This window comes from Eimeria necatrix, genomic scaffold, assembly GCF_000499385.1.
Source record: "Eimeria necatrix Houghton genomic scaffold, Enh_scaff217, whole genome shotgun sequence".
Taxonomy (NCBI): Eukaryota; Apicomplexa; class Conoidasida; order Eucoccidiorida; family Eimeriidae; genus Eimeria; species Eimeria necatrix.
Genome location: NW_013655150.1, coordinates 4,879 through 32,827, shown reverse-complemented (window position 1 = coordinate 32,827; position 27,949 = coordinate 4,879). Strand labels below are relative to the sequence as shown.

Below are 27,949 nucleotides of genomic sequence, written 5' to 3'. Positions count from 1 at the left end.
TACAACCAAGGGGAAGCATCGTGCTATGTGGGTGCGACAGGGGTGCTCCGAGTTGAGGGCATAGGGAGCCCATATGAGGCGTTGTTAGACACAGAGGCCACGAAAAGCTTCATTAGTTGTGAAACTGTCGAACGGCTCCAGCTCAAGGTGCGGCGACTTCCAGAAGAGCATAGGTTCACAGTAGCTACCGGTGAACAATTGCGCATTGATCGTGACGTGACGGGGTTGGCGATATGGTGCGGAGATGCACGTTTCTCGGGAGGCTTCTTAGTGTGGCTCATTCCCTGTGTCTTAGTACTGGGGTTGGATTGGCTGACTGAACATAAGGTAGCCTGGTACTTCAGTCAGAAGAGCAGAGAACGTATGTGAACGGCAAGTGGTGCAAGCTACCCGTCGTCAGGACTGGTGACGAAAAACTGCAGGGAGACAGCCCTATAGGAGTACATCCAAGGATCCCTGCCGAGCAATCCTGTGAGATATTGGCCAAGCATGTGGCGCGCATGTTCGCGGAGCAGGCCGCCATATTCTTGCGCCCACCACCCAAAAGATAAAAGTCCCATGCGAAGACAAAGGCGAAGGTACGGGTAGTGTCGCTCATTCACCAAGCAAATGCTAGCACAAAGAGTCTCAGGGCACCATTGCAAGGCTTGCATGTCGCACTGGCTTTGCCAAAAAATGGTTCGTCGGTGGAGGTTATCCGGCGAATGGCCAGGCGCGCTGTTTCGCTGTTTCATCACCCGCTGTCTCAGCGGCAGCGGGTGATGAGGAAACTCTCTCTGGCCTACGGCTAAACTAGCGCACACACAATGCCACAATTGGATAAAGTCGACAGATGCACAGGATATCCCCTTTGAGATTCACGCCTGTGGAAGATAATATGCCCTGCTCTACACACCTGCCACATATTATCAAGGTGCTGCGGGAGTATTTGGCGGTCTTTCCAGACAAATTGTCTAAGGGATTGGCGCCAAAGCGCCCTCATGACCATGATATCTTACCTGTACCTGAAAAACTCCCGGAGAAGTATGCAATTTGCCTTATGACACCAGATCAGCTTAAATTCCACAATCAGGAGATAGCTAAATTGTCGGACAATAGATTGATAGGAACAACGTATTCGCCTATCTGCTCTCCTACGATTATGGTCGACAAACACGATGATGGTTCGGGGGAGCCGAAGATGCGTATGGTTGTCAATTACTCGGCTTTGAATGCCCCTACGATAGCCCCTGAGTTTCAACTACCTTCTCTTCAAACCATTCTGGAGGTGCAGGGAGGCGCCAAGTATTTTTCCATTCTGGACCTTGAAGCAGGATTCCATCAGATACGTATGGCTAAGGAAGTTCGCTGGAGGACGGCCTTCCGTTCCGTCTTGGGAGTATTCGAGTATCGAGTTATGCCTTGTGGCCTCAAGTGTTCCCCAGTCATGTTTCAGGCCAACATGCCAATCAACAGCCTTTACTAGGACAGGGCGTCAAAGCGTACTTAGTTGACGTTTTTGTCTATAGTTTCGACGTCCCTGGGTACGTTTCCCTCCTGCAGCAAGGCCTAAGTAATTTGCTCAATCTACATCGGATGAACTATCAGCGCGCAGCGTGCAAAGTCTGCAGAGTACAAGCCATTCGTGCGAGAGCCGAATTGCTGACTAACGAAATGAAAGGCCCCTCAATGCTCGAAATTATCAATTCCTGTCGTACGCTTATGAGTCCGGAGTACACCGACGCGGCGCGCCCCTTTGTCGATTTCACTCTCAAGGGTACTTTCTCCTAGGGGAGGCAGCTTCGCACTATATCCGTATAACGACCTAAGCAGCGTCTGATTGATTACACCGCCCTACAGGCCTCCGAAAATCAGAGTCGATAGCGCTATATATTGATGCTTCCTGTTACGTGATACGAAAGAAACTAGTGTGAGAGAAAACACGTCATTAATCCTGCTCACCTGAAACTTTCGGTTCAGTCATTGATTCGCAATGCCAAGCCTTCAGCATACGCGGAACATCATGTTCCCCTCATTTTCACCCGCTCAATGTGTTGCAGTCATTCCGTGGCTCGTCGGCTAGATCTCCCCGCCTATCACCACTGCCCACTTACGAGGCGCGCGCGATATCAGGTAGCAGAAGCGTTGTCTTACCATCCAAAGTATTCTATTCTAGACGCGCTCTTTCCCTACAGCATTACATATTCTGTTCTGCCTCAGGATCCCATCGGTTAGCGTACGCTTGGACGAAGTGCCTGCTGCTAGGATATACACTGACTGACTTGGCACTCTGAAGCTTCATGTGACACTTACTGTAACAGTCAAAATAGAAAGAGACACATTTCTCTTTTAGAGTTGTTTTCACTCTGCACCTACTGACGCCGTTCCCGTATTTCTGATGGGGACGATTATCACCAAGGAGATGGGCGTGCCCCAGGCAAAGGGCCCGTGAGTAAGCCGAAGCGCTTTTCTCTCTGTGGAGACACACCTAGCCGACATATGAAATCCCCGTACTTCTTGCTCTATATGCGTAGACCTCAACATTCGGAGACTATCATCCACATCACGTATTCCATAGCGAAAGAGCAGAAGCGTTCTCAACATTCACTATGCCACAGCATATAAACGAGTGAAAATCGGTCAACCCAGTTCGAACCGCGTCCACTAATAAAAGGTCCCAGAACGAAAGGACGACACAACTGAGTGCCGCCTCCTCAACATGAAGCGATATCAATGGACAAAAAGGGATCGCTGATGCACCAGCCTAATCTGTAATGTCGCTTAAATTAAATGGTCGTAATCATGCCGTGTACGGAAGGTTGGAAGTGCGCCGCTACAAAGACAACACACGACCTGCACCAACTGCGCCATCACCTTCTAGTTGCATCCACCCGGCTGTAATTTCTGAGAATGCCCCAGGATATCATGTATCTCAACGTATACAAATTTTGAACTAGATCCTGCGGCATTTACAGTATCGCAGAGAGCCGCGTGTAGCGGAGTGAACGTTGACACTACAGTTATGCAATACCCCTCGAGAGGCCAAAGCTGCTCAACCAGTAGCTCCACTACACCAAGAAAATGTTAATTCACCACTGGACAGAGCAGACGTGTTGTGAAAAATTCATTTGTCATAGACGTGGATAGTACTGGGACTTTTAGCGCATGCCAGTGGCAGCCCCATGGAGGTAAGCTCATGCAGCCCCAAAAACTGCTATTTGTGTTTCGCAACATTGCTTATACACGAATCGGTACAACTGCTCCGTACCAGGCTTGATTTTGAGTGAGTGTGTAATCCTGCTGTGTGTCTTGACTCTCCTCTGGAAGCGAAGGGAACACTACACGAGCAAGCAGTTACCTATGGTGTTGCAGCTTTATTCCTTGGAGTGTCTGGTGATCTTCTCCCCTTCTAAAGAAATATAACCCATATTTCTTGTTGTATGAGTGACGGGCCGCGTGGTCGACGCAAAAGTAGAAGGAGTAGCCCCCAGAGACAGCATCTCCGTGGGAATGCTCTCGCCCGTGGTGCAGGCGGCAACGCCGCCTACCGGTAACTGCGGCTGCAGCAACGGTAGTTGCGGGTGCAACGACACTAGCTGCAGGTGCTTCAGCACGAGCAGTAGCTGTAACACAGGCGTTATTACTCCGGAAAGCTCCTCAGGCTCCAGCAGTTGCTTGGATCAGCATATGGAGGAGAGACATCTAGTATGGAGAAAGAACGCCCCATTTTTCTATGACACGATCTTGAGTCACAAATTTGACTGGCCCTCTATGACAGTAAGGCCTTAGAAATGGGATCCACAGTTTGCATTTCTGTGCGATGCATGGAATCAGCGCTTTGAAGGCGTTAGTGTCGTCGGGGTGCACACATTGTTGCAGCATGAAAAAAGGTTCTGAAGCTTCAGCAGCAGCACAGGTCTAGAAGAAGAGGTCTTCGCTGCTTGGTTTTACGGTTACATTTTTGGCTAACTGTGCTGGTGACGCCATTTTGCGGCTGTAGCTAGTTCCCTTGCTGCTGCTTCAGGTTGAGTGCTTCCCGCCAGCGCAGGCGTCGTCCTCGTCTGGTGCTGTGAGACTGCTTTTGGGAACTGCCACAGATGGTAGCGAGCAGAATTATTTGGTGCAAGCGGAGGCCAGGGTGCCTCAGCCGTCTCTGGAGGTTGATCCTATGATTTGCGAGACATACTCAGGCACGCCTCTGCCATTACTGATTATGCGGCTGCAGCGAACATTTGTGCTCCAATCGTAATTCTGCCATTTTTTGCTTGTTCTACGGAGTTTATGCGTACACTTTGCGTTGTTTCTACCGTTGCATGGTAGTCGCCTTTAGAATGATGCACTCACTGTTGCGCCTGCTGCGCTGTGCATTGTGCGCGGGAAGAAACGATTTGTTATGTTTCTCCGTTTTACTGCTGTTTCTGCGTCCTGTATGCCGTTTATATCGCAGGCTTTACTGCGCCTCGCAGCAAATGCACCCGTGGTGGCGGGCCCCCGCCAGGAAACCCAGCGCCTTTAGAAGTAAAGGCGCTTCTCGTACACCCTGGAAATGTCTCCCGGGCGCGTTTGCGTCCTCTTAACCCTCTGCACATTGCATCTTGCACTCCTGACGGGTTGGTGTTGTTCTGGGATTACAGCAAACACCCGTCCTTTCCATCTCCCCCAACCCAGGCTGCCGCGGCAGCTGCGACAACGGGGGGTTCTCCGGGGGGTAGCCTGAACGTGGCCAAGCCACAGATGGCTCTTCTGGGGCACGGAGAGGCTTCTGTCGAGGGTCTAGCCTGGAGCGCGGCCGACAAAAATCGGCTCGTCTCTGTGGACTGCGCGGGCGTTTGCTGTTTGTGGGACGTTGGCAGTACCAGCAACGGCAGCAGCAGCAGCAAAGGCGGGATAAGACCCGGCGATTTTGCACCTGACGGGGTGCAGCTGGCCAGTAAGACACTTCAGATGTCCCCAGTCAGGATGCGCTGCCCAAGGGAGAAGAGAAACGCGAGTGCACGCTTAAATGACGTGGAGCAACACCCGCATCACCCAGAACTCGCAGTTATTGCTGCTGAGGACAGCAGCTGTTTGCTCATGGATTGGCGGCAGGAGACGGCCGTTGCAGCAACGGCAGCAGTGGAAGCTGCGGCAAATGCAGTCTCATGGAGCCCTCAAGAACCTTGTGTGTTCGCTATTGGAGACTCGTCTGGGACGGTGTCATTGTTCGACACTCGTTGTCTCCGAAGGTCTTTCCTGTCTCTGTCCGTGGGATACATGCAAGAAGGCAGCACTACACAAGGGGCTTCAATCAACACCGTGCATTTCCACCCCGACTTCGCTTTCTTGCTTGGAGCGGCCGCCGAGGATGGCACTGTGGCCCTTTGGGATGTCGTTGCAGCGAGTGGGAAACAGCAACAGAATCTAGATCAGCAGCAAGATGATAAAATGCAAGCAGATGGTTCGACAAGTGAGGCTTCGAGAAGCAATTCAAAGGGGCCGCCGGGGCTCCTGTTTGTTCATGCGGGACACTCAGCCCCCATTACGGACTTTTGCTGGCGGACGGCGCGAGTGCCCCCACCGAACAGCAGCGGCAGTAGCAGCAGCAGCGTGTATCACTTAAGACAGTCGTTGCTTGGGGCAAGCGTGTCTTTTGACAACAAAGTGCAGTTGTGGCAACCCGCCGAGCTGGTGTTTTGTCAGACTGCACAGATAAATTATGTGAACTGAGCTAGGCCCCAGACTATAATGAGGCTAGGGCAGCCCTTAGCGTCGTTCGGAAAACAGGCTTCCCAGACTGTTGCCCTTTGGGATGCCGAGTTATCAGTGGGAAGTAACTGGAAAGGTGATGCGGCAGCGACTTTTACTCAAGCCGCGCGAGGAGCACTATCGGCAGAGGGGGTCTTGACTATTTTTTTTGAAATACTTTAAAGCATCGATTTCGGCTTTCTGTAGGTGTTTTGACCTTAACGCCACTGCTTCGATCGAAAAACACTTGCAGTCTGCTGCTTGCAGTTATACTAACTACGCCAACAACGCTGCTGCAGCAAGGGCAGCAGCAGCGAGATCGACTCGGAAGAGCCTGGTCTTTCTGCGTCCCTTGAAAGATACAAAGAACACGCTGCTGCTACTGCTGCTGCTGTATGCGCAGCACCAGGTAATTTTGTAACTTCAAAGTACCAGTCTAAGTCGCCAGACCCAACAAGACCTGTAGGTACGGGGGGCAATGCTGCCGAGCCTGCATGCATACGCAGATGACCCGTCTCCACAGTCCGCGCCACTGTTACTCTACGGTACGGGACCAGCAGCAGCAAACAGCGTACGTTCCGTACCGTGGGGTCTTGCGCAAGCAAAGCCGATAATTCCGCTGTTATCGGCAGTCTTTGCTGCAGTTGTTGCAGCAGCGGCTTCCCTGCCTCTCTGCACGCATGCAAGAACAACCGCATCCGCAGCAGCATCAGTACGTTTCAACGCACCTTGCTACATTGATTGTGCCGCGGCACGAACGAGCGCGAAAAGTGTCGGACAAAAAAAACACACGAGCATAAGCAAGCATTGTAGCTGCTGAATGCAATCTTACTGAGGCAATCTGAGAATGTGCTGCAGCAGCGTCTCGCTGTGCGACGGCCAGAGGGCTCCCACTGCAATACTGACCCCTTTCCAGAGTGACTGAGACTGCCATGCCTGAAAGCAAAGTAAATAAACGACAGCTGTCCTCATTGCTTTTGAGCGCGCAGCCGCGACCCAGCAATAGTCCATGTGCTGCTGGACATACTATCCTGGTATGTCGAGGCCGACAGAATCTCTGTCAGCTGAATGGACATCCTAAGGCATGGAAACTGCCGATGCAAGCAATTTCGACAGGCTGAAAACCGAACAGCTGCCTATCACCGTTGCTACCCAAGCCCTGTGTCTGCTCCCGACTGCCCCTAAAGCCACTGTGCACGTTGCTGCTGTCGGTCTCGCACGCTAGCTTTTATCGCCCTCCCTCCTGCGGCTGCTGCTACATACTGGTATCTTGCTGCCTTTTTCGACGTTTATGCCCGGCAGCCCGCCTTTGCTCCCATATTTGCGATCTGTTGTTTTGCTCTTTTGTTCCTTCCGCGTGCCTCGCTGTTTCTAGTCTGTGTGACGTGTAAACGGTTTTACTCGAACTGTAGCCCCTTCTTGAACCGTTTTTTGGGTGTTTGTTGTCACGTTGAGCTCTATAGATATCTCACCTCTCTGGCTATAAGAGCAGGAAAAACAACCGACGACAGGAACTCTCCCAGGGACGGCAGATGCTGCGCTGCCCGACAAAGCTGCAGCAGCAGCAGCAACAACAGCAGCACCGCCAGCACAGCTTAACCAATGTTCCCCACTGTTCTGCGATATACGGCCCGTGCCACCAGTTGTGCCGACAAAGCCTTACTAGGCGTCCAAAGACGGGCTGTAACGGCGTTTCCGAATCTTCTGACAGCCGCTGACAAACTGCAGCAACAGCCTACAGCGAACGCACAAGCAGCAGTATCAGCAGGACCACGCGTCAATTCCAAGGTCACCCACGTTCACGCTAACTACAGAAGCAGCAAGCGCCATAGCCTGTGGACATCTAGCAGTCAGCTCGCTAGCTTGCTAACTGTGTAGCTTGAAATTAAACTATCCCCAGCCAAGAAAATTTGCACAAGCCAATCGCCAGACTAGATTTACAGGTGCTCACGTGGACTGGCAGAAGCTCTTCAGAGGTCGGGGATGTTGGAAGGGCCCCTGTTAGCCCCAGACAAACATCGAGGGCTGCCGCTTGTCTCCTCCTCTCAGCCACTGCGTGCAGACATGCGAAAGCAACATGTTTGACAACAGTTGTTCTCGCCGTTCATTCTGCTTTGGCTCACGCCGTTGCTGTGGCTCTCGCTGCACCTTTCCACGCAAAAGCGCACAGAAGAAGAAGTGTCGTCGCTGCCACTGCTGCAGTGGATAGAACTAACCACTAGGGCACGGCAGCATGTATGTACACAGCAGCAGATCTTCTGGGGAAATGCCATATTCCTGGAGGCGCTGCTGCTGCTTCTGCTGCCTCAGTTTATAGCGGGAACGCATAAGATCAGCAAAAACTGAAGACACAAGGGACATGTCCTCGGAAGAAAGCAGCAGCTGCTGTATGTACACGTGGCATTGTTCCCTGCAACGCGAAAACAGAATAGCATCCAACAATACCAGGCAGTGCTGTGACAGCAGTAGAAGCTGGAATCCATTGAACAATAGAGTGGACGAATCTCAGACAGCAGCAGCCACCCCTGCAGGGAAGCCAGCATAACGGACCGAGTGAAGAATCGAACCATTGGCGCTACCAAAGAAAAGTTCTTGTCGGCCTTGAAAACAGCCCAAGTAGCCTCCAGCAGCCGCACAGGCAGGTTTTCCCCATTTTGCTGAGCTACTGCTGTTGCTGCAGCTAGATGCTGCAACATTGCCAGCAGCAATGTCTTTTGTTCAGGTAGGTGGAGCTGCAATGGCAAAATCACATGTGAGGACAAAACGTTCGTGCCGCTGTTGTTGCTGCAGATGCTGAGCACGGCATTATTTTTGCTGATGCTGAGGAGACATAGCGCATCTTGCTGCAGCCTCACTTCGATCAGCTGCGGATACACCTGGTGATGAAGGTCATTTATTTGCTTTATAATCTGCGGAGCAGAAAACGCACGCTGCTGCTTTATTGAATGAGTTTGTCACGTCAACTGTTAGTGCATCTGTTAAATTGCATTGTCACTGCTGTTTTCGTTCAACTTTCCTGCAGCAACAGCTGTTCATGACGCTGTAGCGCTTCATCGTCTGAACAAGAAAGAGCAACGCGGAGCAGCAGGTGCAGCAGAAAGGGATTCCTCGCTGCTATAACTGCAAAGACACTGCTGCGCATGTCGAAGGCGGCAGCTGCTGCTGCAGCTTTCGCCTTTAGTGCCGTGGCGAGTGCAGCAGCGGCTGCTGTGGCATCTGTTGCCTCTTCCCCCTCCGCCGCAGCCGATGTATCGCGTTCCGGTGGCTCTATCGTCTCTCTTGCAGTAGCAGCAGTTGCTGCTTCTACTGCAGCTGCAGCAGCTGCTTCCCCGGCATCTGAGGCAGAGAAGATATAATAGACAGGACCGCATGGAGTTGTGCCGCGGGACCCACAATACCAAGGCATAGACCGTGAGCAAACACCGCCAGCAACAAAGGCGACAACAACAACTGCGCCGGCAACCCACCACCCCTACCTGCAACAGTAGATATTTCCCGCAGCAGTGTTGAGGCAACAGCAGCAGGGAAAGCGCTGATGCGCATAAGACCCAGGAGCGCCTCCACCGATCCTGGTCCTCCAGCTGAGCTGCGAACACCAACGACAGATGCAGAAAGAGGCAGCAACAGAAAGGCAACGCATGTTTAGCTCTGTCCAAATCTGTCGTTCGAAGCAAATGAGTATGCGCGGCACTGCAGCGCATCGTTGTGCGATAGATGTGCTTAGAGCCGTTAGGGGCTGCCCTAAGCACTTGGCAAACACGCCAACGGAAAAACGCTCAACAAGAGCTCAGCCAGAAGCCTCAAGCAGTGTACTCTTACGCAAAAACAAGGGAAGCCACTTCCTCAACCCAGCGGCCGGAAAAGTATTCCGGCGACCCCCAGCCCTGCAGCTCGATAGAGGATACTGCACCCTCGGAAGCCCCTTCCGCTGATGCAGCAGAGGCGGCAGCTGCAGCAGTGGCTGCTTCATCCCCCTGGTGATGTGGCGGCTCCTGTAGCACCTTCAAGCCGCTCTGCTGCAGCAAACGCGCTGGCATCTGCCACAAGGGGGCCCCTTGGGGGGCCCTCACACTAATTTCGGAGTCGCTGGCCTGCGTTACTACTGTTGATGATGGCGCTGCGTCTGGGACTTTGTGGCGCAGAAGGAGATCTTTAATTGTTTGCTGCTGCCAGTTATCGGCTGGCGGAGTGTATGTGCCCTTCACGGAGGCGAAAAGACGGGAGAAGAGACGGCGGCAGCCCACAGAGCCCACATGGCAAAGGCGCATGAGCAGCGTAAACGCAGTTCTGCACCCACAGCAGCCAGTAAAGCAACAGCAATAAATTTAGAAGCATTAAGAGATTGCTAGCAAGAAATGCAAAATTTTTAAATGTAGTAGCTTCAGGTGAGGCAGCGACCGTGGTAGGAACAAAAGACTCTGGACTCCCGCGTGTTGTTCTGTATTCTCTCCAGATCCGCAGTAAGAATTGATGTCTCGTATTACTTTCCTTTCTCTCACTCCAACTTGTGACGTACACAAGAGCCTAAACTTTCCAACTTGTGAAGCATTTTCAATACGGCAATCGGAGCATTCATGATTTTGGTCAGGGGTTTTACGCTTGGGACAGAAATTTACCTCCGAGACAACGGTGCGTTCTTTCTCCTAATGATTTGTGAAAGAGCAGCGACTACAAGCCGCCTATCGTTGGCCAAGGCCTTGGCGCTGCGGCTCTCACTGAGACCGCATGCAGCAACCAAATCCGCTGCAGCAAACAGCTGCACTTGCGGCTGCTGCCCACGGTATTCAGGCTGTACTGTGCAGACCTGCATCGCACTATCGTCCATATTTGCTATTCCAGCTTCGCCGTGTGCTTGCACGCTGAGCGACTGGTTCTGTTGCTCATGTAAATTCGCTGACGCTGCTGTTGGAGCAGTTGCCGCTCCGGCTGCATCTGCAGCAGCAGCAGCTGCTGCTGCCGGCGGCTCTCCGTCTGCCAGCCACGCAAGGAACGCAAAAGCTGAGGGAGGCACGAGCGGTGAGGCCACGAGAAAGCGCCCCATGAGCTGACTGTATGCAGCTCGCAATGCCCTACAGAAGAACCAACAGTCACAGCAGCAAGAGATGAGCCTGTAGCAGCAACCACAACTCCCTGTGTCGAAGTAACGACCACTGCAGCAGCAGAAACAGCCTGCCCCTATGGCTTTGACATTGACAGCGACATTCGACAAAGAGGGGGCGCCTGAGAAGGATGTAAGCAACAGCAGCACTGCGAGCAGCTATGAAAGCCCAATTTGTATTACGTGTCATCCAAGAGCTCCTGGCAGTAGGCCATGGACAGGCATTCCGCGAAGGCCTTCTCATAAGTTGTGAACGTTGAGGTAACCCAGGAACCCTTTACGAGGAACCTCCAGGGGTACCACCCTTCCAAGGCTTCTGGCAATTTCCCTATAAGCGCAAGCGTTAGGGTAGGCTGCACGGCTGTTGTTGCTGCCGCCCCTAATTCTGATGCAGCTTGTGAAAGTCGCAACTGCCGTTGTTTAATGTAATTGCTACAGCTGCGGCTTGAGATAAAAAATAGAAGATCGAGAGACAGTGCCAGCTTTGCTTGAAGCACGAACAAGGGAGTGCTGCCGCTGGTCTCCTGCAGCGGCAACAAAGCAGCGTACGTCTACACGGGAACAATCACTGTAGTGGCTGCTGCTAACGCAGCAATCACATGGGAAAACGCACAGCACACAGCAGCTGCCTACCTGAGGAGACACCTGTAAAGCCTCTTCATTCCTGAGAACCGGCGACCACACAGCAAAAGCTCTGAAACTCTGAAACCCTAGAGCTTCAGCCCGAGATAATAGGATTAGAAGCCAGGTGTGGCATGTAAACAAACGGAGACGAGCTCGCAAACAAACAGGCACAACCAATTCAGCAGTATGCTAGAAAGGAGACATTGTGCAACATACTCAATAAACACACTAACCATTCAGCCGCACCAGCACAGCGGCAATAAGCAAAGCAGCAGCAAGCACTTCGCAAGAAGCATTCCGCAGGAGGAATTCAATAACGAAATGCCGCGAAGGCGGACACAGAAACGAAGGGTTGTGAAACCAGCCAACTGCAGATAGCAGGTGCAACACCCACTTGAAAATCGCTCTGACGGCCCTAAGCAACAAAGCATCCTTCATAGGCTCTGCCATCCGCTCGGCCAGCCGCAAGAAAATTTGCTGCCGCCACTGCAAGAACGACAAAAGCAGCAGCGGAAACAGCAAATGAGCGAAATGCCACAGATATCGCATGCCGTAAAGGCAGCTTCCTCAGTGGCTCATCATGACGACACAGCAGACACAGGCTTCCTAAGGCACGGACATTACCTCAAAACCTCACCTGCAAGAATAAAAGACGGTCTGCATACGCATTGCTGCCAGGAAGACACTCCGGAAGGGGACCGCCTACGGGGAACAGACCCAAAATAGTAGCGCAAACATTCGCCTTCGCAGTAGCAGCATCGGCGAGTGCGCAGGAACCATTAAAACCAGATGCTTTTGCCGCAACAAGAACTACTACTGCTCCAACAGCAGTAGAAGAAGCAAAGCAGCCTACCAAGCACCTGCGCAGCAAGCAACTCCATGTAGGCCTCTGGAGACGCAGACAGCCGTGGCGCGAAAGAAATAGCCAGGCTGCTTTCTTCCGTTTCCTGCAGCAACAGCAGCGGCAACAGTTGCAGCGAGCAGATGAGTGCACGAAAGCTTGACCAATGGACAGATCGGGGCCAGTAGCTGCCGTCTGTCTTAGCTGCTCGCGCTGCTGGCGTCGTTGCTGCATTGCTCCTGATTCACTTTCAACTTGAAGTGTAAGTAGTCACTTAGGTTGTGAAGCTTCACAGCACAGCACTCTAGCGTCCATGGCAACGTACTGTACTGCAGCCCATTGGTTCTTCCTGCACATCCTGAAGTTCAAAAAGGGCTGGCAGTGAATGCTGAACTTCCCCAAAAGAGGCCCGCACTGGTGGGCCATCGTTGCTGCGTATGCTGTCTCCCGCTTGAAGTCTCGCCTCTGCTGCACGCAGCAACTCCACTGCAGGCGCGCACGCGCGGGTCGTTGCAGCTAGGCTGCCGCTGCTGCCGCCGCGGCCGTTGCTGCTGTTGCTGCCTCGCTGCAGCCCCTGTATCAGCATAGCTGTGAGGCGCTGCGGGTTGTACAGATCCAGCAACAACGAAGTGGCGTCCACTTGCTGCTCATGAGACCGCCATGCTCCCGCATCTGTCTCTGCTACAAGCAGCACGCGGGACGCAGCCGCAGCATCAGCAGACGCTGCAGCAACACTCTCTGCTGCAGCAGCGGCGGAAATTCGTTCTTCTTTCTCTTGTGCTGCTCTGCCGTTACTGGCATTGCTGCTGCTGTCGATGCTGGCTTCTACGATGCGTCGCTTTTTTGGAAGGCTAACCTCAGCAGCGGTCTCCTCAAGCGGCGGGCTGCTGCAGCTCCCGCTACTGCTCCGCTGCTTACTTGCCCACATGGACTGAAACTTGGCATTCGCTTCCCGCTGCAGCAATCGGGCAGGCTCCCGTCTACCTGCTGCATCTATAAGCAGAAGAGCTGCGGCCGGAGAGCACCGGGGAGACGCTAGCAGCCGCAGACCCTCTCGCTGCAGCAACAGCAGCAAAGCATGCACTGCAGCAGAACCACCACAGACTGCTGCAGCTGTGGCGACGCAGCGGATCCCGCAGCCCTTGTTCCCGGCAACAGCGATATCTGTTGTTTTGGAGAAGTCCGCTTCTTCATTGTCTTCTGCAGCAGCAGCATCTACGACTTGTTGGTGAAACCCTCGAAGCACGTCCGCAATTTGAATAAGAGGCTGCAGAAAGAAGGACAGCCGCCGTGGCAAACGGCAGCATATCCAAATAGCCGTCTGAAGCACCTCGCCGTACACGAGAGGGTTCACAAGCGCCTTTCCTCTTGCTGTTGATGAGACTGCCGACGCTGCTGCGGCTGCTGAGGTCGCAGCACCACCCACGTGGGCACCCTTATCTTTTAGTGTAACTGGTGTTGTGGCAGGAGTCTCCGTATGAGTGTGTGGTGGTTGCAGCAGCAACTTCAGCAGCAGCTGAGTATCGGCTTCTTCCCATGCCGCTGCAGTGTGCCGCAGTAGCTGCTCTGCATGGGCTGCTTCCGGCTGCAGCAGCAATGCGTGTTGCGGTTGCTGTTGGCCTCTACTGGCGGAGGCAGCAATTCCAGGGTCCTCAGCAAGCGAGTGGAGTACCTCAGCCCAAGACGCAAGAACAGACAAGCAACTGCGCATACACCGCGCCGCAGCAGCCCGCCTGTCCTGGTCCTGTTGCTGCTGCCCTTCTGGGACCCCACAAGTGTCAGCGGGGGCCAGAAGCAGCGGCAAGCGCACAAGGGCTTCGTGGACGTGAGAACGGATGCTGCTGAGTGCTGCAAAGCCCCGGGTGCATGCGGCTGCGCCACCTATGTAATCCTGCAGCGACGGAAACAGCAGCAGCAGCAGCAGCAAACCTAGACATGATGCCCATTTGATTACGGCAGGAAGATGGGTGAACTCCAGGGCTGCGTTGGTCTAACATAGACTCAGCGTTGGCGACTTCTTTGCGCCTGATTTGCATGCATGGAAACAGCTGCTGCTAACGTGTCAACAGACCTAGCTTTTGACTAGATGGCAGCAAAGGAAACTGACGGGGCTTGGGGGCTATGGCCGTCGCTTAGACAGAAGCTGCACACTCACCGCCACTGCGGCTGTTCCCCTGCCGCTGAGTCGGCCTGCTGCAGCAAGGGTCTCCTGCAGCAGTGTTGCCCCGCACTTCTGCATCAAGTCAAAAGTTGCCATCACTACATTTAGCTGTAAGCTGCTGCTGCTGCTATCGCCGTCGCTGGTAGTGGAGCTGGCGCTGGTGTACCACACGTCACTGTGCATGCTAAGGATCATGGCGATGGGGGTAGCGCAGACAGGCGCTGCTGTTGGTTCCTGCTCCAACAGCTTGTGCATAAAGCTGAGTTGCAGCAGCTGCAGTTCCCTTGCCAGCTGCAACATCTGCTGCTGCAGTGTGTGTTGCTGCTGCTGCGTTTCCTGCTCCTGCAACTGAGTCTCCACGGTGTGTAGAAGTAGCATCTGAGGCAGGAATTCCTCAGTATAGCTTCTACATGCAGCAGAAACTTTCTCTGCAGCTGCGGGCCAAACTGAGTGCGAAAGGAGTGTCCTGCAGCGTTGTTGCTGCTGCAGCAGCAACAGTAACAACTTTCCCACGTCTTGCAGCCCCCTAAGTGACCACCTGAGCGCCTCCACAGAACTGCTGAGACTCTTGCCTCTTGCCGCTGCTTCCAGCGCCGCGGCCAGCTGTAAGAAACTGCTACGGGCTATTTGCATATCCTCATTCGTGGGGTAGGACAGCTGGGGGCACCCGCAGCTCCCCTGCCCTGGACCTGCCACAGAGGCAGGTGAAGCAGATGGTCGACTCATCAGCTTCTGTAACAGCTGCAGCGGCTACGGGTCTGCTGCTGCGCAGCTCACGTTGCTGCTGCACAGCAGCTGTGAACCAACCAGCTGGTCCTGGAGCACGCGCTTTGACAAGGGAATGATGTTGTCGCTGAGGAGGCCTCTAGATCTTTAATATGTGCTGCTTCAAAAAAGGCCCGTGTATTTGACGTTGCTGCAGCATAACAGCAGGAGCAGTCGTTCCTGCTGCGGTTGCTGCAGCGCGTGCCTCTGCAGCAGCTGCTAAATGCAAATGCATCGCCTCGAAACAACCCCCCCAAGGGCTCTAGACTACAACGAAAATGAAGGAACCAAAGGAAACGCTCATGCGTTTGGTGGGATATTTTCTACGATGCAGCGCCAACAGCGCATGCATCGACTGCAGCAGCTGCTGGGGCTGCAGCCCCAGCATGCATGCACACAGGTTGCAAAAGTAAACAGATCCCGCCTAGTCAACAACTAGCCACAAGTACTGCCAATCGGCGTTAGGGTTGAGGGGCTAGGGTTTTGAATTTGCCTGGCCAGTATCCGCGCATGCAACAGCTGCGCGCCTCAGTGTACGCCATTGGATGCTACATTAAGACTGAAACTCAGAAACGAGCTAAACTGGAACACAGAAGCCGCATGGGCTAAAAGGAGCCTGACGCCCCAGGCACCAGAGACGGCACCCTCTCTTTCGCACGGCCACTGTGCAGACAAGCACGAACCCCGCGCATGCCTCCCCTCTGTATCTCAAGTATGTTCACAACTATACTGTTGCGCAGCACTACGCCTTGAGCCAGAGGCTCTTTGTTGCCTTCTCTACCTGCCCCACTACCGGCAAAATGGCAATATTTCGGCTACTCAGACAGCCGCCACCCCCCAACCTCGAGCGGAGCAAAATCCACAAATACGCAATATTTCGAGCAGAGATCCGCCTTTGAGAGGCTCCTTATCGCTTTTATACCTGGCTTTTTCTGGCCTCAGCTCGTTCCGCTAGCCGTTGGGCAATAGCGTTGCGCATACAACAGCCCATGGCTGTTCCATGGCTGCGAGCCGCACACTAGAATGCGGCAGCTGCCAGGTACTCTAGAAAACTCATAATGGCAATTTAGGGTTTGCAGCTTGTTCGCTGGTTCCCGCAAACCCACTGGCAGCGGGGGCAGAATGCAGCGAAACAGAAACCTGAGCCGTTGTGGGGAGAAAAAAGAGCCTCTACGTGGCTCGAAGAGGGAACGAAACCCTTCGCCGTGGGTTACTGTTGCTGCATCGACGTCGTTTTCCCTGCCCGTGGGCTCAAGCCACGATTGGTAGGGCCTATGTATGTCCTGCTGCAGCTGCCGCCCCAGCTGCTGCTGCCGCCTTGTGCCTCGGCAGCAGTAGGACGCTGTGCGCCGCACGCAGTGAATGGCTGACACTTCACCCCAACTGAACCCGCAAAGAGTGACGCTATGAACCGGCGCGGCACATCCACATGCTATCCACATGTCTTTCTGTGTAGGCATATGCTTCACGCCGAAGAAGTTTCCGGTCAGCATTTGGGATTCAGTTGGTGCAGCTTGTAGACGAAAAATCCCCGGAAGCAAACAACAGGCAAGCCCGTACGTGTCCTGTACCAATACGACCCTTCCACAAACACGAGTCTTCAAAGCAGCACTAGCAGCAGCACCGCCTCCGCTACCCCTTATAACAGCAGCACCACCGCCCGCTGCAAGCTCCAGCAATTTCAGAAGCATCACCACCCCCACTGGAGCCATCACCCGGTGAAAAATACTCAGCGCCAGCAGCACAAATAGCAGCAGGAGCTGACGCAGTAGGTGAAGGCCGCCATAGGCATCTAGAACGGAATGTCTATGCCAAAGGAATGTCCGCAGCTGCAGGTGGTTGATGCCTTCTTGTTTTTTTTCAAAACGAACGAAGAACCGCCCAATGAGGACTCAAATGCGACAAAGCTGCCGCTTTCAACCAAACGCAACGCGGAAGGATGAAAACACACAAACCAGTCGTTGTTGGCGCTGCTTGTGCTACTAATGGTGCCATCCTCAAGGCTTGTCTTCTCTTCGCAGGCCAGCTCGGGAGATGACCGGAAGATCCTGCGACAAACACAGCAACGAAAAATCCTAAAACCCTTAGCCGCTGCATTGCAAATAACTGAAAAAGTCAAAAGCCTAGGGAAAAAGACAAAAGCCTAATGCCGTTTGCGCCAGGTTCGAATTCTCTGATCACCGCTCATCACAAAAATTCGAGATCTGAGTGCAAGAGCGTAGGGTCTAAAATTTACAGGTCCCCGTCTCGCTCTGCTTCTTCAAGCGACACCACTGCAAAGGAATATTTGTAGCCGCTGCATCCTCCCCCTGAAACTGCTACTCTGAGTCCAAGGCAATCAGAAGCTGCTGTAGTTTCTGCGGGAGGAGTTTTCTCCCCTGCGGCTGCAGGGGTAACAGAAGCCTTTCGTCGTTGTTTGACGTACTGCAACCTGGAGATGACAGAAGGTGAGGCATAGATCTCGTAGTTTGGTTTATCAGTGCATCGAAGGAGGAGCTTCTCCTGATCATCTAAGACCGAAGATGTTGTTGTTGAAGCATCAGTATTTGTCGCTGTTGCTGCTTCTGCTGCCCTTGCTGCAACATTACTGTCCTCGGCGCCGAAAGAGGCCTCTGTAGGTCGAGGCCTCTCAATGGCAGCTGCTGGTGAGACGGTTTTAAAAGTCCTTAAGTATGTGCTGATGCTCTTTCCGTTACCAATATTGTACGCCACACGGCAAAGGCGGTGCTGTTGCTGTAGCATTCCACAAGTTGTGTTGACTGAGATGCCAACAGCAGCTTCGCCCGAAAAAGAGGCGTAGCTGCGGCAGATATTTCTAAGCACTCTGGCTTCTGCGGCTGTTGAAGCTATAGGACGGCATCCCACAGTTCTTGGTACAACAGCATTAGCTGAGTGCCGTCCCACTGCTGAAGCTGCGCGAGCAGCACCAGCGGCAGCAGCAGCCATCCACAGATGAGTGCCTACTAAGTGAAACATAACTGGACAATGCGGAGCTTTGCAAAGTATGAAACAGAAGGACAGGAATGAGACACAAACCTGCCCACCATATTCACACTAAGTCCCGCTGCCGCCGCAGTGCCGCACACGCTATTATACCTGCCGCTGCCAAACGACAAGAAAACTTGCTTAAACCAGCACAGAGAAAAGAAATAAAGGAAGTTGCATTTGAGTGATTATTACCGCTTCCCTCCACCGTTGATAAAACAAATCCAGAAACGTACTTCCGGCTGCTGCTGGCGCATGCAACAGCAGCAGCTGCGACTGCTCCGCTCCGCATGTAACCCACACGCAAGCGTTTCACGCTAAAATTTGTACCTTTTGTGGTGAAAACTGTGAGCTTATTTGAGGGATAGTTTAGATGACGCAGAGGAGGGGTAACCGTGACGTTGACTGATGCGGGTTCGAAATATCGATGCTTGGGCCTGATATTTCGGCCAACAAGGTCGGCTATCTCCTTTGATTCCATCAGGCATTCCTGTTGTGCGCGGCAACTGCAGAAAGGCGGCAACAGCAAGAGCAGTACCTGCGTTCAGTTGCAAGAGCGGCTTGAGTTTGTCTTCTAGTCCAGTACCTTCAAATGTCAAAGAAGGGAACATACACTACTGAGGGGCCTCCTGCTGAGGCCCCCGAAAGTAATGCATCAGGAGCAGTAACAGCGAAAGACTCAGGGGACCCGACAACAGCAACAGTGCAAAAACAACAGCAACAGCAGCAGGGAAAAGGCCGGAAAGTTCGGTTCCAAAAAAATAACCCCAACAATTTCACATTCAAGTTATTGCCCCTCTCTCAGCAGCAATTGCGACAGGGACCAGCAGCAGCTGACCAGACAAAATCGGTTCGCATGCAGTTGCAGCGGGTCATACCTCCCAATGCCAGAAACAAGGTAAGTTGCAGCCGTTGATGGCTGCTGCAGTCGTTGCTGCTCCACTTCAGCCTGCCTCCTGTCGCTAGGTTTTGTGGCGCTACGTTAAAAACTGTGGGCACGTTTGACAGGCTGGTCAGTGTCCCCAGAAAAAGCAACTTAGAAGGTCCAGCAGCGGACTCACGAACCAAAGGAAAGAAGCCAATAGAGCAACAGCAACGATGCGTCAAAACCACCAACATTTTCGTCTTTCCGTGCTTCTGCATTTTTTGGTTCCTTACAGACGAACAACGGGTTCTTGCTCACCGTAAGTAATGAACCACGTATGATCCAGTGTCCTGTCGATTTGTCTTCAGCCACAGCAACCCCTTCCAGAGTACCTACAGAAGCAGATTGATCAACAAGAATTTGGAACTGAAACAGTCGTAAGAATAACTACATTTAGCTGTTTTCTTGTCTGTGTTTGTTTGAGCCACTGTGTCTGTGTGTGTAGGTTTGTGCTTTTGTCCCCCGTATGTATTTGCCTCTTTCGGTTACTCTCCATTATTAGTGCTCCCCTTCTGGCTATTGCCTGCCGCTGCATTTGGGGAAAACCTTTCTACACTTATGATGCCATCCGGCGATGTTACATGCTGAAGGCTTTAAACCCCACGGATGCGCGTTTCTGTTGTTCAGGTTCCCGAGAGAAGACCTACAGAACCGGACTTGGTGTGCCGTCGATTCCTGCCTTTTTTGCATGGTTGTGCCGTTACTTCTTTTTTCTGGGGCAACTACAAGCTTTATTCTTTTTCACAGACATATTGCGGGCGCAGGTTTTTGTTTTAGGGTGTAGGGCTTAGGGCTAAGTTCGGGAAACTCGCCTCCCTACCAATTTACGTTATGCATGCTGGCCATTCTTGGTTTGTTTCTGTCTTTCCTATTGCTGCGCGTGTCCAGTCCCCATGTAATGCCCCACTCTGTGCTTGTCCTTGTGTCTGCACGATACTTTGACTCCGCATTTGTAATAGTACTGTGTAAATGTGAATTTGTCTCTGCCAGGTCTTTCCGTACAATTTACCTTCCGTTTTGTTTGTGTGACTCTACAGAGCGGCGATTGCTACTTTCCTCAAGACGGATATGACTACTCTCAGCACCTGGTTGTGAGTCGTCCCCCATTATGCGTTTTCATTATTTACGTTCTGCAGTGTTTGCGTGTGCTCATTGTTGTGTGTTTGCAAGCTCCGTTCACTTTGTATAGCTTTCTCTTGCGTTGTAGAGCTGGTCTGCTTTCAATCTTGTCGGTTGCTGTTTGTTGAGGTCTAGCAGCATGATCTTTTGCATGTTTTTTCCTCCTTCCGCGGACGCTCTCTAGCGTGTCTACTGAGCGTCTCTCTCAATTATTTGCCTACCTTATTTTCCGTGCTACGTGCATTCATGCTCTTTCTTGTGTATAGGTTTGCCGCTTTAGCTTTGCTATTTACTCCTCATTCATTATCAGGGTTCTTCACTTCCTGCGTGTGTGTATAATTTGTCTTAGACATTGGGGGGCGGCACGCTCTTGTCTCATCCAGAAGGCAAGAAAACGATCGCTGAGGAGGAGAAGGCTGCAGAGGCAAACATGAGGAGGGACAAGGAAGGTGCTGATAAACGCAGCCACAAGATGCTTCCAAGTGGCTCTGACCAGCTCCTGCTTCTTCGGAAATAGAACCCAGTGGAGCAGCGCCTTCTTGCAGCAAGACCAACAGTACCAGCAAAGCCCCATAGCAACCACCGCTGTTTGTGACTGTTCTTCTGCAGCTAGCCAGGTTCTGGCTGCCCTAGAAGCCTGTGATGCCTACGAGGAGATTGCGGATGACTTTGTCGCCGCTGCAGCTACTGACGCAGATGGAAGACAATGGGTGCGGCTCACGGTTTACAGTATGTGGTCAGGTTGAAGGGTTAACGTTTGCAAATAGGGTGAAGACCACGCGACATTGTGAAAAGCGAATCTTCCGAAAAAGATATTTGCCAAACATTAGGGCTATTCCTGTCGGCTAACATTTAATGTTCCAGGTGCCTGACGAGAAAGAACTGTTGTGGGGCTCGAGACCTCCGCTACTGCCGCCGGCTATCAGCGATCGTTTGTTTGGGGAGCCTGAAGAGAGAGATAGCGAGGATCTTGGGACCGAGGAGCACACCTTTGATTATTCAGAGGAGGAGATAGATACCCCAGATAGGGACAAACGTGCATACAAAGCCAGCGCAGACGACACGCAAGCGTCAGTGCACTTCTCTAGAGCAGACTTGAAATACCGTTGCAGCGATGAGGCTCATCATGGGGCTGCTCAAAAGTAGCGCACCAGGATGCAGACTTCATGGTTCAGGGTCCCGGTTTTGTCATGCGGTTTTGTGCAGGCAGAGGCTTGAGCAGCTGTTGGAGGAGTACCGTGACGAGTGCATCGGCGAGGTGTGTTCTTCTGTCTCCATTCTTGACTTATCTGCTTTTTTCCAGTGTTCATGGCAAATGATTTACTGAGTCATTAGTGCTTGCGTGTTGGTACAGCTCGACCCAGATGAGGTGGATGAGAGCGACTCTTTTTCTGCTTACGAGGAGTGCTTTGATAGCTTCTTGAAATCCCAAGAACGTATGCAAGCAAGCCTGAGACGCTGTAAAGCCCCAAAGCCTTGCAGACCTGGGACACAGAGCATGCGTTTTCCCTCAGCCTAGTTTCTTTTGAAGGGTAAGGATTTGTGTGGCTAGCAGTGTGGGGGCTGCTGCAGGAACGCCCGCTTTGGACATCTCGAAACGGGGAGAGCACCTTCAACGCCGGAGAGATAGCAGCAGCAGTAGCAGCAGCCGCAGCAGCGCCGACAGTAGTAGCAATTTAAAGCGGGAGGACGATGATTTTCGGCTTTGTGACATTGGTGCGCAAGTTAGCACTAGCTGGCGGGTGTTGACAATTTGTGCAGCCAAGTTTTTCGTGCTCACGCATTTCCAGGAGCTTCTGTTGAACTATTTGGATACCTTAAGTACCTGTTGCTCGTGGGAGGGCTATCCAGTACATGTCTCAAGCAGCATGCAGATCAGCAGCTGATGATATGCCTAACAGAGGTGATTAGCTGCTGCAAAGAGAGGCGAGAGGCTACTAAAGGCTGCTGCTAAGGGTTTTGGGCCCATGCTTCACAGCTGTGTTATGCTTTAGACGATGAACTAAGAGAGAAGACCCTTGCCCTTGCCAGACTACAAGAAGAAGAAGAGGAGAGGGCGCCTACAGTGCATGTTGAACCGCTATTGCCTGCTCGGGCGAGACCATCATGGTGCGCGTCTGCCTGCGGGACTTGAGGGCAGGGCTTAGAACGCGTTTCCGCTGCTAAGCTTATGTTAGATGCTTAAGTTGTAAATTTAGTGCAGGGTCATGAGTTTGGTGCTTGAGTTTAGGGTTTGCTGCGCTTGTGTGGTGAGTGTTTGCGATCGGTTTAGGGACGGAGAGACCATCATCAGCGCAAGGTCAGGGGTGTCAGTACAGCCGCGTTCCATCATCGTTGGTTCCTCTAGAACCACTAAACTTTCCTTGACTCCTTACCTAGCGTAAGCAGCGCGAGTCGCAGTTTTTAATGATCATCTTCCGGTTCCGATCCAAATGTCGCAACACTTCTTTTTACAAATTCTGGGTCAACAGGAGCTGCTGCAGTGCTAGATGCTACTGCTTGTCTACGTGTTGACTGTCCAAGTGTATCCAAGGCTGTCGAAGAGACAGGAAACCATTTTGACGTTTTGTAGTCCAATCTCCTGTCCGTCCTCCGTGCAGGCTAGGCGGAGGCGCCCTTGGTGCTAAGGAGCCTCAGGGGCCCCGACGCGCACAGCTGCCTCCAACCCTTGAGGAGACGGGAACAACTGTAGAGCTCCCTGAGGCAAGGGCGCGGGCTGTTAAGGGCACCGGGGCTTCATGTCTTTTTTACCAGCTCGTGTAATGAAGTGATTGTATGCTTGTACCAGTGTCTTCTTGCCGCTAATTGTCAGACTATGTGGTGCCTCAGCTTTCCTTGGTCCTCTCCCCGAGTAATTTGTCTGTTGTTCTTTTTATGTGTATTTCTCCTGAAGGTGTTGGTTTTTCTTGCTATTTCTTCCACATAATGCACCTTTTCCCCCTAGGTCTCTACTTATCGGCCTCGCGGGGAAACAACCGAGGAAAGGAAAGTACGCAAGGCTGCTGTGAAGGAGGCCCAGCGCCTACTGAGAGCAAACAAAAAAGCCAACAAACAGCTGCTGAAGGTACCAGCTCTTGTTGCTGCTGTGACGCACTAAACGTTGCTTTGGTGTTGTAACTTTTTCACTAGTCTTGCCAGAACTGAGGCTGTCTTCATTGTGATGAGTAGATGTCTCTCTGCTGAACCTAGCATGACGTCCCTCCTTGCTGTGTTTAAGTGCTACAGCTCGTGGTGTGCTGTTGCTCTAGCCAATTGCCACACTGTGCTATTCCTGCTGCAGGAGGAGACGAAGAATGCTCAAACCAGGCAGGCCCGTATAAGCGCCTTTGATATCCGTCCCGGAGTTCGATACTTCAAGTTGTGAGATGCACTGGGACAGCAACTCCTGCAGTGGAGGATGATAGTAATAACTAGCTGTTGAAGCTCTCTGGGACGGATTTGGCTGTACGCGTTGTTGCTGCTGCTTGACGCGGTCAGGAGATCCTGTCGCATTGTGCGAGTTCACACTGTTGGCAACAACGGGGTTCCAAGGGCTGCCTAGCTTTCTGGATGTGAAAAATGCCCGGTTGACAGGTAATAGTGGACAGAAACATGAGTAGCAATGCTGGCAATGCAGAGTTGTTGCATCGCGGCAAATTTGGGCAACACAGCACATTGTGGGCCTTTTCTTTCTATTGTCAGAGTAGCTAGCGTGCTAGCTAGCTGTGCGTAGATCAATTTTTACGCTGCCACTTCTGCCACTTGTTGACTGGCTACTTACTCTAGAACTACATAGCTTGCTATTCCGAGCTATCTAAGTCAAAATCCAGCAGCAGCAGCGTCATGAGCGGCGCATACTCTGTTTTTCTTGTTTTTCAAGTGGTTCTTCGAGCTGATGTTAAGTGTAGTGAAGCGACAGTCGCTATACTCCTCGTCGCATTGCGCCCGTAACAGGCCCGAGGAGCCTTTGGCGCACCAAAAACGGGGTGCTGAATGAAGAATTGCGTTGTTATCTACACTGCTATACATCGTTACTCGGCGCAGCACACCTAGAGGTTGCAGTGAACGCCGCCAGTTGCTCCTGTAGGGCCGCGAATGGCAATGCGCCCTCCGTAGGTGGTCCGCAGCTAGAGGGTAGCTTTAGAGACGGCAGTTTGCGTGAATACATTTTTGCACTGGCTGGAATGTACACTGGCTGGAATGTGGCTGGAATGTACGAGTGAAACCTGGGCTGTTGCCTCGAACTCAACAACAAAGCCGCTCGGTGGCAGGCACTGATCGTCTGACAAGATCATTGCGGAGTGCATTGTAATATCTTAGTGAAAATAACTATTTTCTTCATGTGTGCACAGGCCGCATTTGCTGTTGTGCGTGCACCTAGAGCTGCTGGATACGTCTGCTGCTTTAATGTGCGTAAGGTGTCCCATTTTTCCTTCTCCTCCTTAACCGTCCACTGCAGACGCACAAAAAATATCTAACAACTCTCGAGTAAATACGGTGAAAGGCACATAAGCGCAGTGAAGCGAGGCACTGACGACACATGGACACGCCACATTGCTCGCTCACAAGCCTAGCAGGATTCCGCGCCTCGCCCCTTCACCTACGGAGCCTCTTCGACAAAATCTTAATCTCTTGGCTTTAGTGTCGCATATTTCGCTGTTTTCCTTATGGACATAGGGGATGTACCTGCTATTGCTTATGTAGACACTGGCGGACCGTTGTACCCTGAGCTACGCGGAAGTTCCCGGCCCCTTCGATGTTCTGCAAGGTTTGGTTACAGCAGCGGCATCTTTTCTCAGCTCTAACTGTGCAAATAGGCATATTTGTATGAGCTGCTATATGGCCGGCCATGGCTAAACACTGCAACATCATCAAAGGGGCTTCGCTGACCGAGAACTATACATGCTCTTTGCTTTGCTCCCGTGGTACCCCCAGCACTTTTCGACTTGCACTTCCCAGTCGCTATATGCATTTGAGAGCTCCGTTTATGATTGCTCTGTTGGCTGCCTGACGTCTCAGCTCGGCGGTGCGGCGCTAGATCCGTCCAGGAGATTCCAGCCGGGGTCCACCATGGGGAGTCCAGGGGAATTCCGAGCGGGTGGGGCCAAGAGAGATCCTACTGGCACTCTCCATGGTTCAAGCTGCGGCCGTGTGACAGGAAGTGACATTGAGATTTATGCGTATCAGCTCGAGGCAGCAGTCGCAGCGTTGACTGCATTTCGGATGACACGACAGATCCAAATGATGACAGAGCTCATGCATCAACATATCTCCCTGCTTAGACATCACTGCGGCACGTGCAACATAGGCAGAATCAGCAGCTGCAGCAGCAGAGACAGTGGCGGCTGTGTCCCACTCTCTGACTTCACGCCAGACAGCGTCCCTCTACTCTGCCCTCCACCTCCCTCCTTGCATCCAACACCAGTCACAGTAGCTGCAGGCACAGGAGCAGCTGCAGGTGCTGCCCATACAACAGACAAGAGGGCTAGCGATTATTCATGGCTTTTTCCCTCCGTCGGTGCTGAGAGTCCACTCGAACTAGGGGCGCCGCCGCCGCATAGATCTCTGTGTAAACGGGCCGTAAACAGAGGGCCGCTTGAAGTGGAGCTGCGTGCTGCAGTTGCTGGGGACCCTGGGAGCCTCCAGTGGCTGCATGCGCTGAGCCGTATTGCAACCGACGAGCAGGCATCCCAGACCATACTTGATATAGCCGCGGCTGATCCGGGTGGGGAGACTTATGCTTCAAGCAGCGCTTCTGTTCCCGATAGTCCTATCAGTGGTGCTACTACTGGTGCAGGCTCACCGTGCCATGTGTGGAACGGGGATTTGTTGCTTAAGTCAACGTGTTGCGTTCACTGCGCCGTGCATTCTGTCGGGACACAGCAATTGGGGTTGACAAGTTGTGATGCACGAGCTTCCCCTCAGGCTTCCCAGCTGGAGGAGTGCAGCGGCAGGTTCTCCTTGCTCTCTGCAGCCTCGCTGTAGACAGCTCAAGAATCCACGTGAGGTTTATGTGCTTAGCGCTTAGACCTGAAGTAAATCGTGTGGCGGTGATATGTGTGGCTGTACGGGTGCATATTAGCCCAGTGGCTGGGACGAAGGGCTCAGGTGTAACAAAGTGAGTGATTGCGTCTTCCTGCAGGACACACTTAATGCTGTCTTCGGACCCCCTGACCAATCGGCTGTCACAGGTGAAGTTGCTACTACTGCAGTGCTGCTGTGGCGCCAATTTTTGAAGCATTGGTACTGTCTGTTGCGGACACATTCGATGCATCTTCTAGATCTCAAGGAGGCCTTTAGTATTTTAGTTAGCTGTCAGCATTTCTATATACACTGTGTAATTACAGGGGCTGATCGTCTATGACTTAAGGCTTAATGGTTCGGGTGATCTGTGTATCAACAGAAGAGCAGCGAATAGGCAAGATAATCAAAAAAATGACTGAAGCAGGTGCCCTTCAGGAGCAACAGGCCACAGAAGCAGGTATGAGAGAAGGGACAACGTCTACGTTTGCAACTGCAGCAAGTGAGCGGCAGCAGGGCGCGGCGGAGAAGCAGAAGCAGCAGGTGCTGCAGTTTCCGCTGCTGCAGAAACAAACTTTGTTTGCTGGCGCTGAGGCATGGTCTTTTCTGTGGCACCTTGTGGGCCTAGCCTACCAGCGGGTAAGCAGCCATTGACCCGGTTAATACTACATTCACAACGCTTGCTCTTCCTGACGGTGAACTTACGTCACCTGTTGCTACTGCCGATGCTTCTTTTCCTGTGTACAGGAAGCAGCCTTTCCGTCTTCTTCGCAGGCTGCATTCCGCCGCTGTTCAGCTCTTTGCTTCCTCTGCGCTCTTCAGTTGTCCCCCTTTGCCCTAGGGTCTTTCGAAGCGGCGCTTCCCGTTAGTGCGTCCTGCGGTTGTTGCTTCTTCTGATGCTGCTTCTGTCCTTTGGGTGAAATGGTGTGGATTCTTGGCTGCAGCAGCAGACAGCCACCTGCAGCGTGATTCAGCAGTGGCCGCCGAAAGCACTTTAGAGAGTTGGTTTCGCATTCGTAGCCATATCAAGCACCCAGCTACTTTTTATGCGAGTGCGGCTGCTGCCTTCTGCTCAGTGTGCAACGACACGTCCTTCTTCTTGTTGGTGCCTCCGCGCCAAAGTCCCACACAGTTTCTGGATGCAGCATTGAACCCCAACCGTGTGGGGCGCATCATGCGTCGCTTTTGCTGTTTGCTGCTCCTGCAGCAGCAGCGGGCTGCTACTCGTGTGCAGCAGCAGCTGGAGGAGCAGCTAGAGGAAGTGGAGACACAGCTGAAGCTGCTGCAACAGCAACTGCAGAGCGGGCCAGTGGACGCTCTGCAGTTGAGTAGAGGGTTGTGGCTGGAGAAGCAGCATCGTGACCTCAAGCAGCAACAGCGCCAGCAGCAGCAGTGGCTGCGCATTATGCGTGCTCAGCAACAAAGACGCTGGCAGTTGCTGCAGAACGAATTGCTCTGGAGAAGCGGCTCTCGGCTGTTCAGCCACACAATGCGAGTCATAGGTACAAGACCTTAAGGTTTAGTTGGATCAGTACATCTCATTCAGGCCTCCTTTTGTGAAGCTGTCGGCTTTGCTGTTGCCGGTGCTGCTGCAGCGAATAGCCTCCTGCTGCGGGAGCGAGGAGAGGGCACCTTGGTGCTCCAGCAGCTCACCTCGTGGCCGCTGTTGCCAACGAGGTGTCTCTTTTTTCTGGAGCTGCTGGGGAGTGCGCATGCATCTTCTGGGCG

General features: G+C 52.7%; 7 protein-coding genes across 7 annotated transcripts; 4 read left to right on the top strand and 3 right to left on the bottom strand.

The window, feature by feature from the left end:
• Nucleotides 1-877: 877 nt before the first annotated feature.
• On the top strand, nucleotides 878-1,465 carry ENH_00029840 (hypothetical protein; the record flags this gene model as incomplete). Its single annotated transcript, XM_013584860.1, has 1 exon — nucleotides 878-1,465. The coding sequence occupies one exon, from the start codon at nucleotides 878-880 to the stop codon at nucleotides 1,463-1,465; it is 588 nt and encodes a 195-aa protein (XP_013440314.1).
• Nucleotides 1,466-4,713: 3,248 nt separating this feature from the next.
• On the top strand, nucleotides 4,714-5,685 carry ENH_00029830 (WD-40 repeat-containing protein, putative; the record flags this gene model as incomplete). The annotated part of the gene is made up of 1 exon (XM_013584859.1): nucleotides 4,714-5,685. One exon carries the CDS (start codon nucleotides 4,714-4,716, stop codon nucleotides 5,683-5,685), a length of 972 nt encoding a protein of 323 aa, XP_013440313.1.
• A 454-nt stretch (nucleotides 5,686-6,139) lies between these two features.
• Nucleotides 6,140-8,399, bottom strand: ENH_00029820 (hypothetical protein, conserved; the record flags this gene model as incomplete). The annotated part of the gene is made up of 8 exons (XM_013584858.1): nucleotides 6,140-6,193; nucleotides 6,288-6,375; nucleotides 6,536-6,639; nucleotides 7,176-7,256; nucleotides 7,367-7,438; nucleotides 7,655-7,755; nucleotides 7,920-8,113; nucleotides 8,254-8,399. 8 exons carry the CDS (start codon nucleotides 8,397-8,399, stop codon nucleotides 6,140-6,142), a joined length of 840 nt encoding a protein of 279 aa, XP_013440312.1.
• Nucleotides 8,400-8,710: 311 nt separating this feature from the next.
• Nucleotides 8,711-15,153, bottom strand: ENH_00029810 (hypothetical protein; the record flags this gene model as incomplete). Its single annotated transcript, XM_013584857.1, has 11 exons — nucleotides 8,711-9,039; nucleotides 9,180-9,289; nucleotides 9,523-9,990; nucleotides 10,320-10,772; nucleotides 10,985-11,325; nucleotides 11,435-11,465; nucleotides 11,820-11,911; nucleotides 12,063-12,127; nucleotides 12,279-12,372; nucleotides 12,592-14,157; nucleotides 14,422-15,153. The coding sequence occupies 11 exons, from the start codon at nucleotides 15,151-15,153 to the stop codon at nucleotides 8,711-8,713; spliced, it is 4,281 nt and encodes a 1,426-aa protein (XP_013440311.1).
• Nucleotides 15,154-16,984: 1,831 nt separating this feature from the next.
• Nucleotides 16,985-18,138, bottom strand: ENH_00029800 (iron-sulfur cluster assembly accessory domain containing protein, putative; the record flags this gene model as incomplete). Its single annotated transcript, XM_013584856.1, has 2 exons — nucleotides 16,985-17,240; nucleotides 17,429-18,138. The coding sequence occupies 2 exons, from the start codon at nucleotides 18,136-18,138 to the stop codon at nucleotides 16,985-16,987; spliced, it is 966 nt and encodes a 321-aa protein (XP_013440310.1).
• Nucleotides 18,139-18,769: 631 nt separating this feature from the next.
• Nucleotides 18,770-23,318, top strand: ENH_00029790 (hypothetical protein, conserved; the record flags this gene model as incomplete). Its single annotated transcript, XM_013584855.1, has 14 exons — nucleotides 18,770-19,075; nucleotides 19,411-19,479; nucleotides 19,730-19,762; nucleotides 20,140-20,193; nucleotides 20,571-20,670; nucleotides 20,831-20,931; nucleotides 21,086-21,291; nucleotides 21,428-21,479; nucleotides 21,576-21,657; nucleotides 21,794-21,937; nucleotides 22,216-22,330; nucleotides 22,494-22,601; nucleotides 22,822-22,909; nucleotides 23,166-23,318. The coding sequence occupies 14 exons, from the start codon at nucleotides 18,770-18,772 to the stop codon at nucleotides 23,316-23,318; spliced, it is 1,611 nt and encodes a 536-aa protein (XP_013440309.1).
• Nucleotides 23,319-25,270: 1,952 nt separating this feature from the next.
• Nucleotides 25,271-27,737, top strand: ENH_00029780 (hypothetical protein, conserved; the record flags this gene model as incomplete). The annotated part of the gene is made up of 5 exons (XM_013584854.1): nucleotides 25,271-25,925; nucleotides 26,126-26,202; nucleotides 26,343-26,391; nucleotides 26,604-26,860; nucleotides 27,063-27,737. 5 exons carry the CDS (start codon nucleotides 25,271-25,273, stop codon nucleotides 27,735-27,737), a joined length of 1,713 nt encoding a protein of 570 aa, XP_013440308.1.
• Between the last annotated feature and the right edge of the window lie 212 nt (nucleotides 27,738-27,949).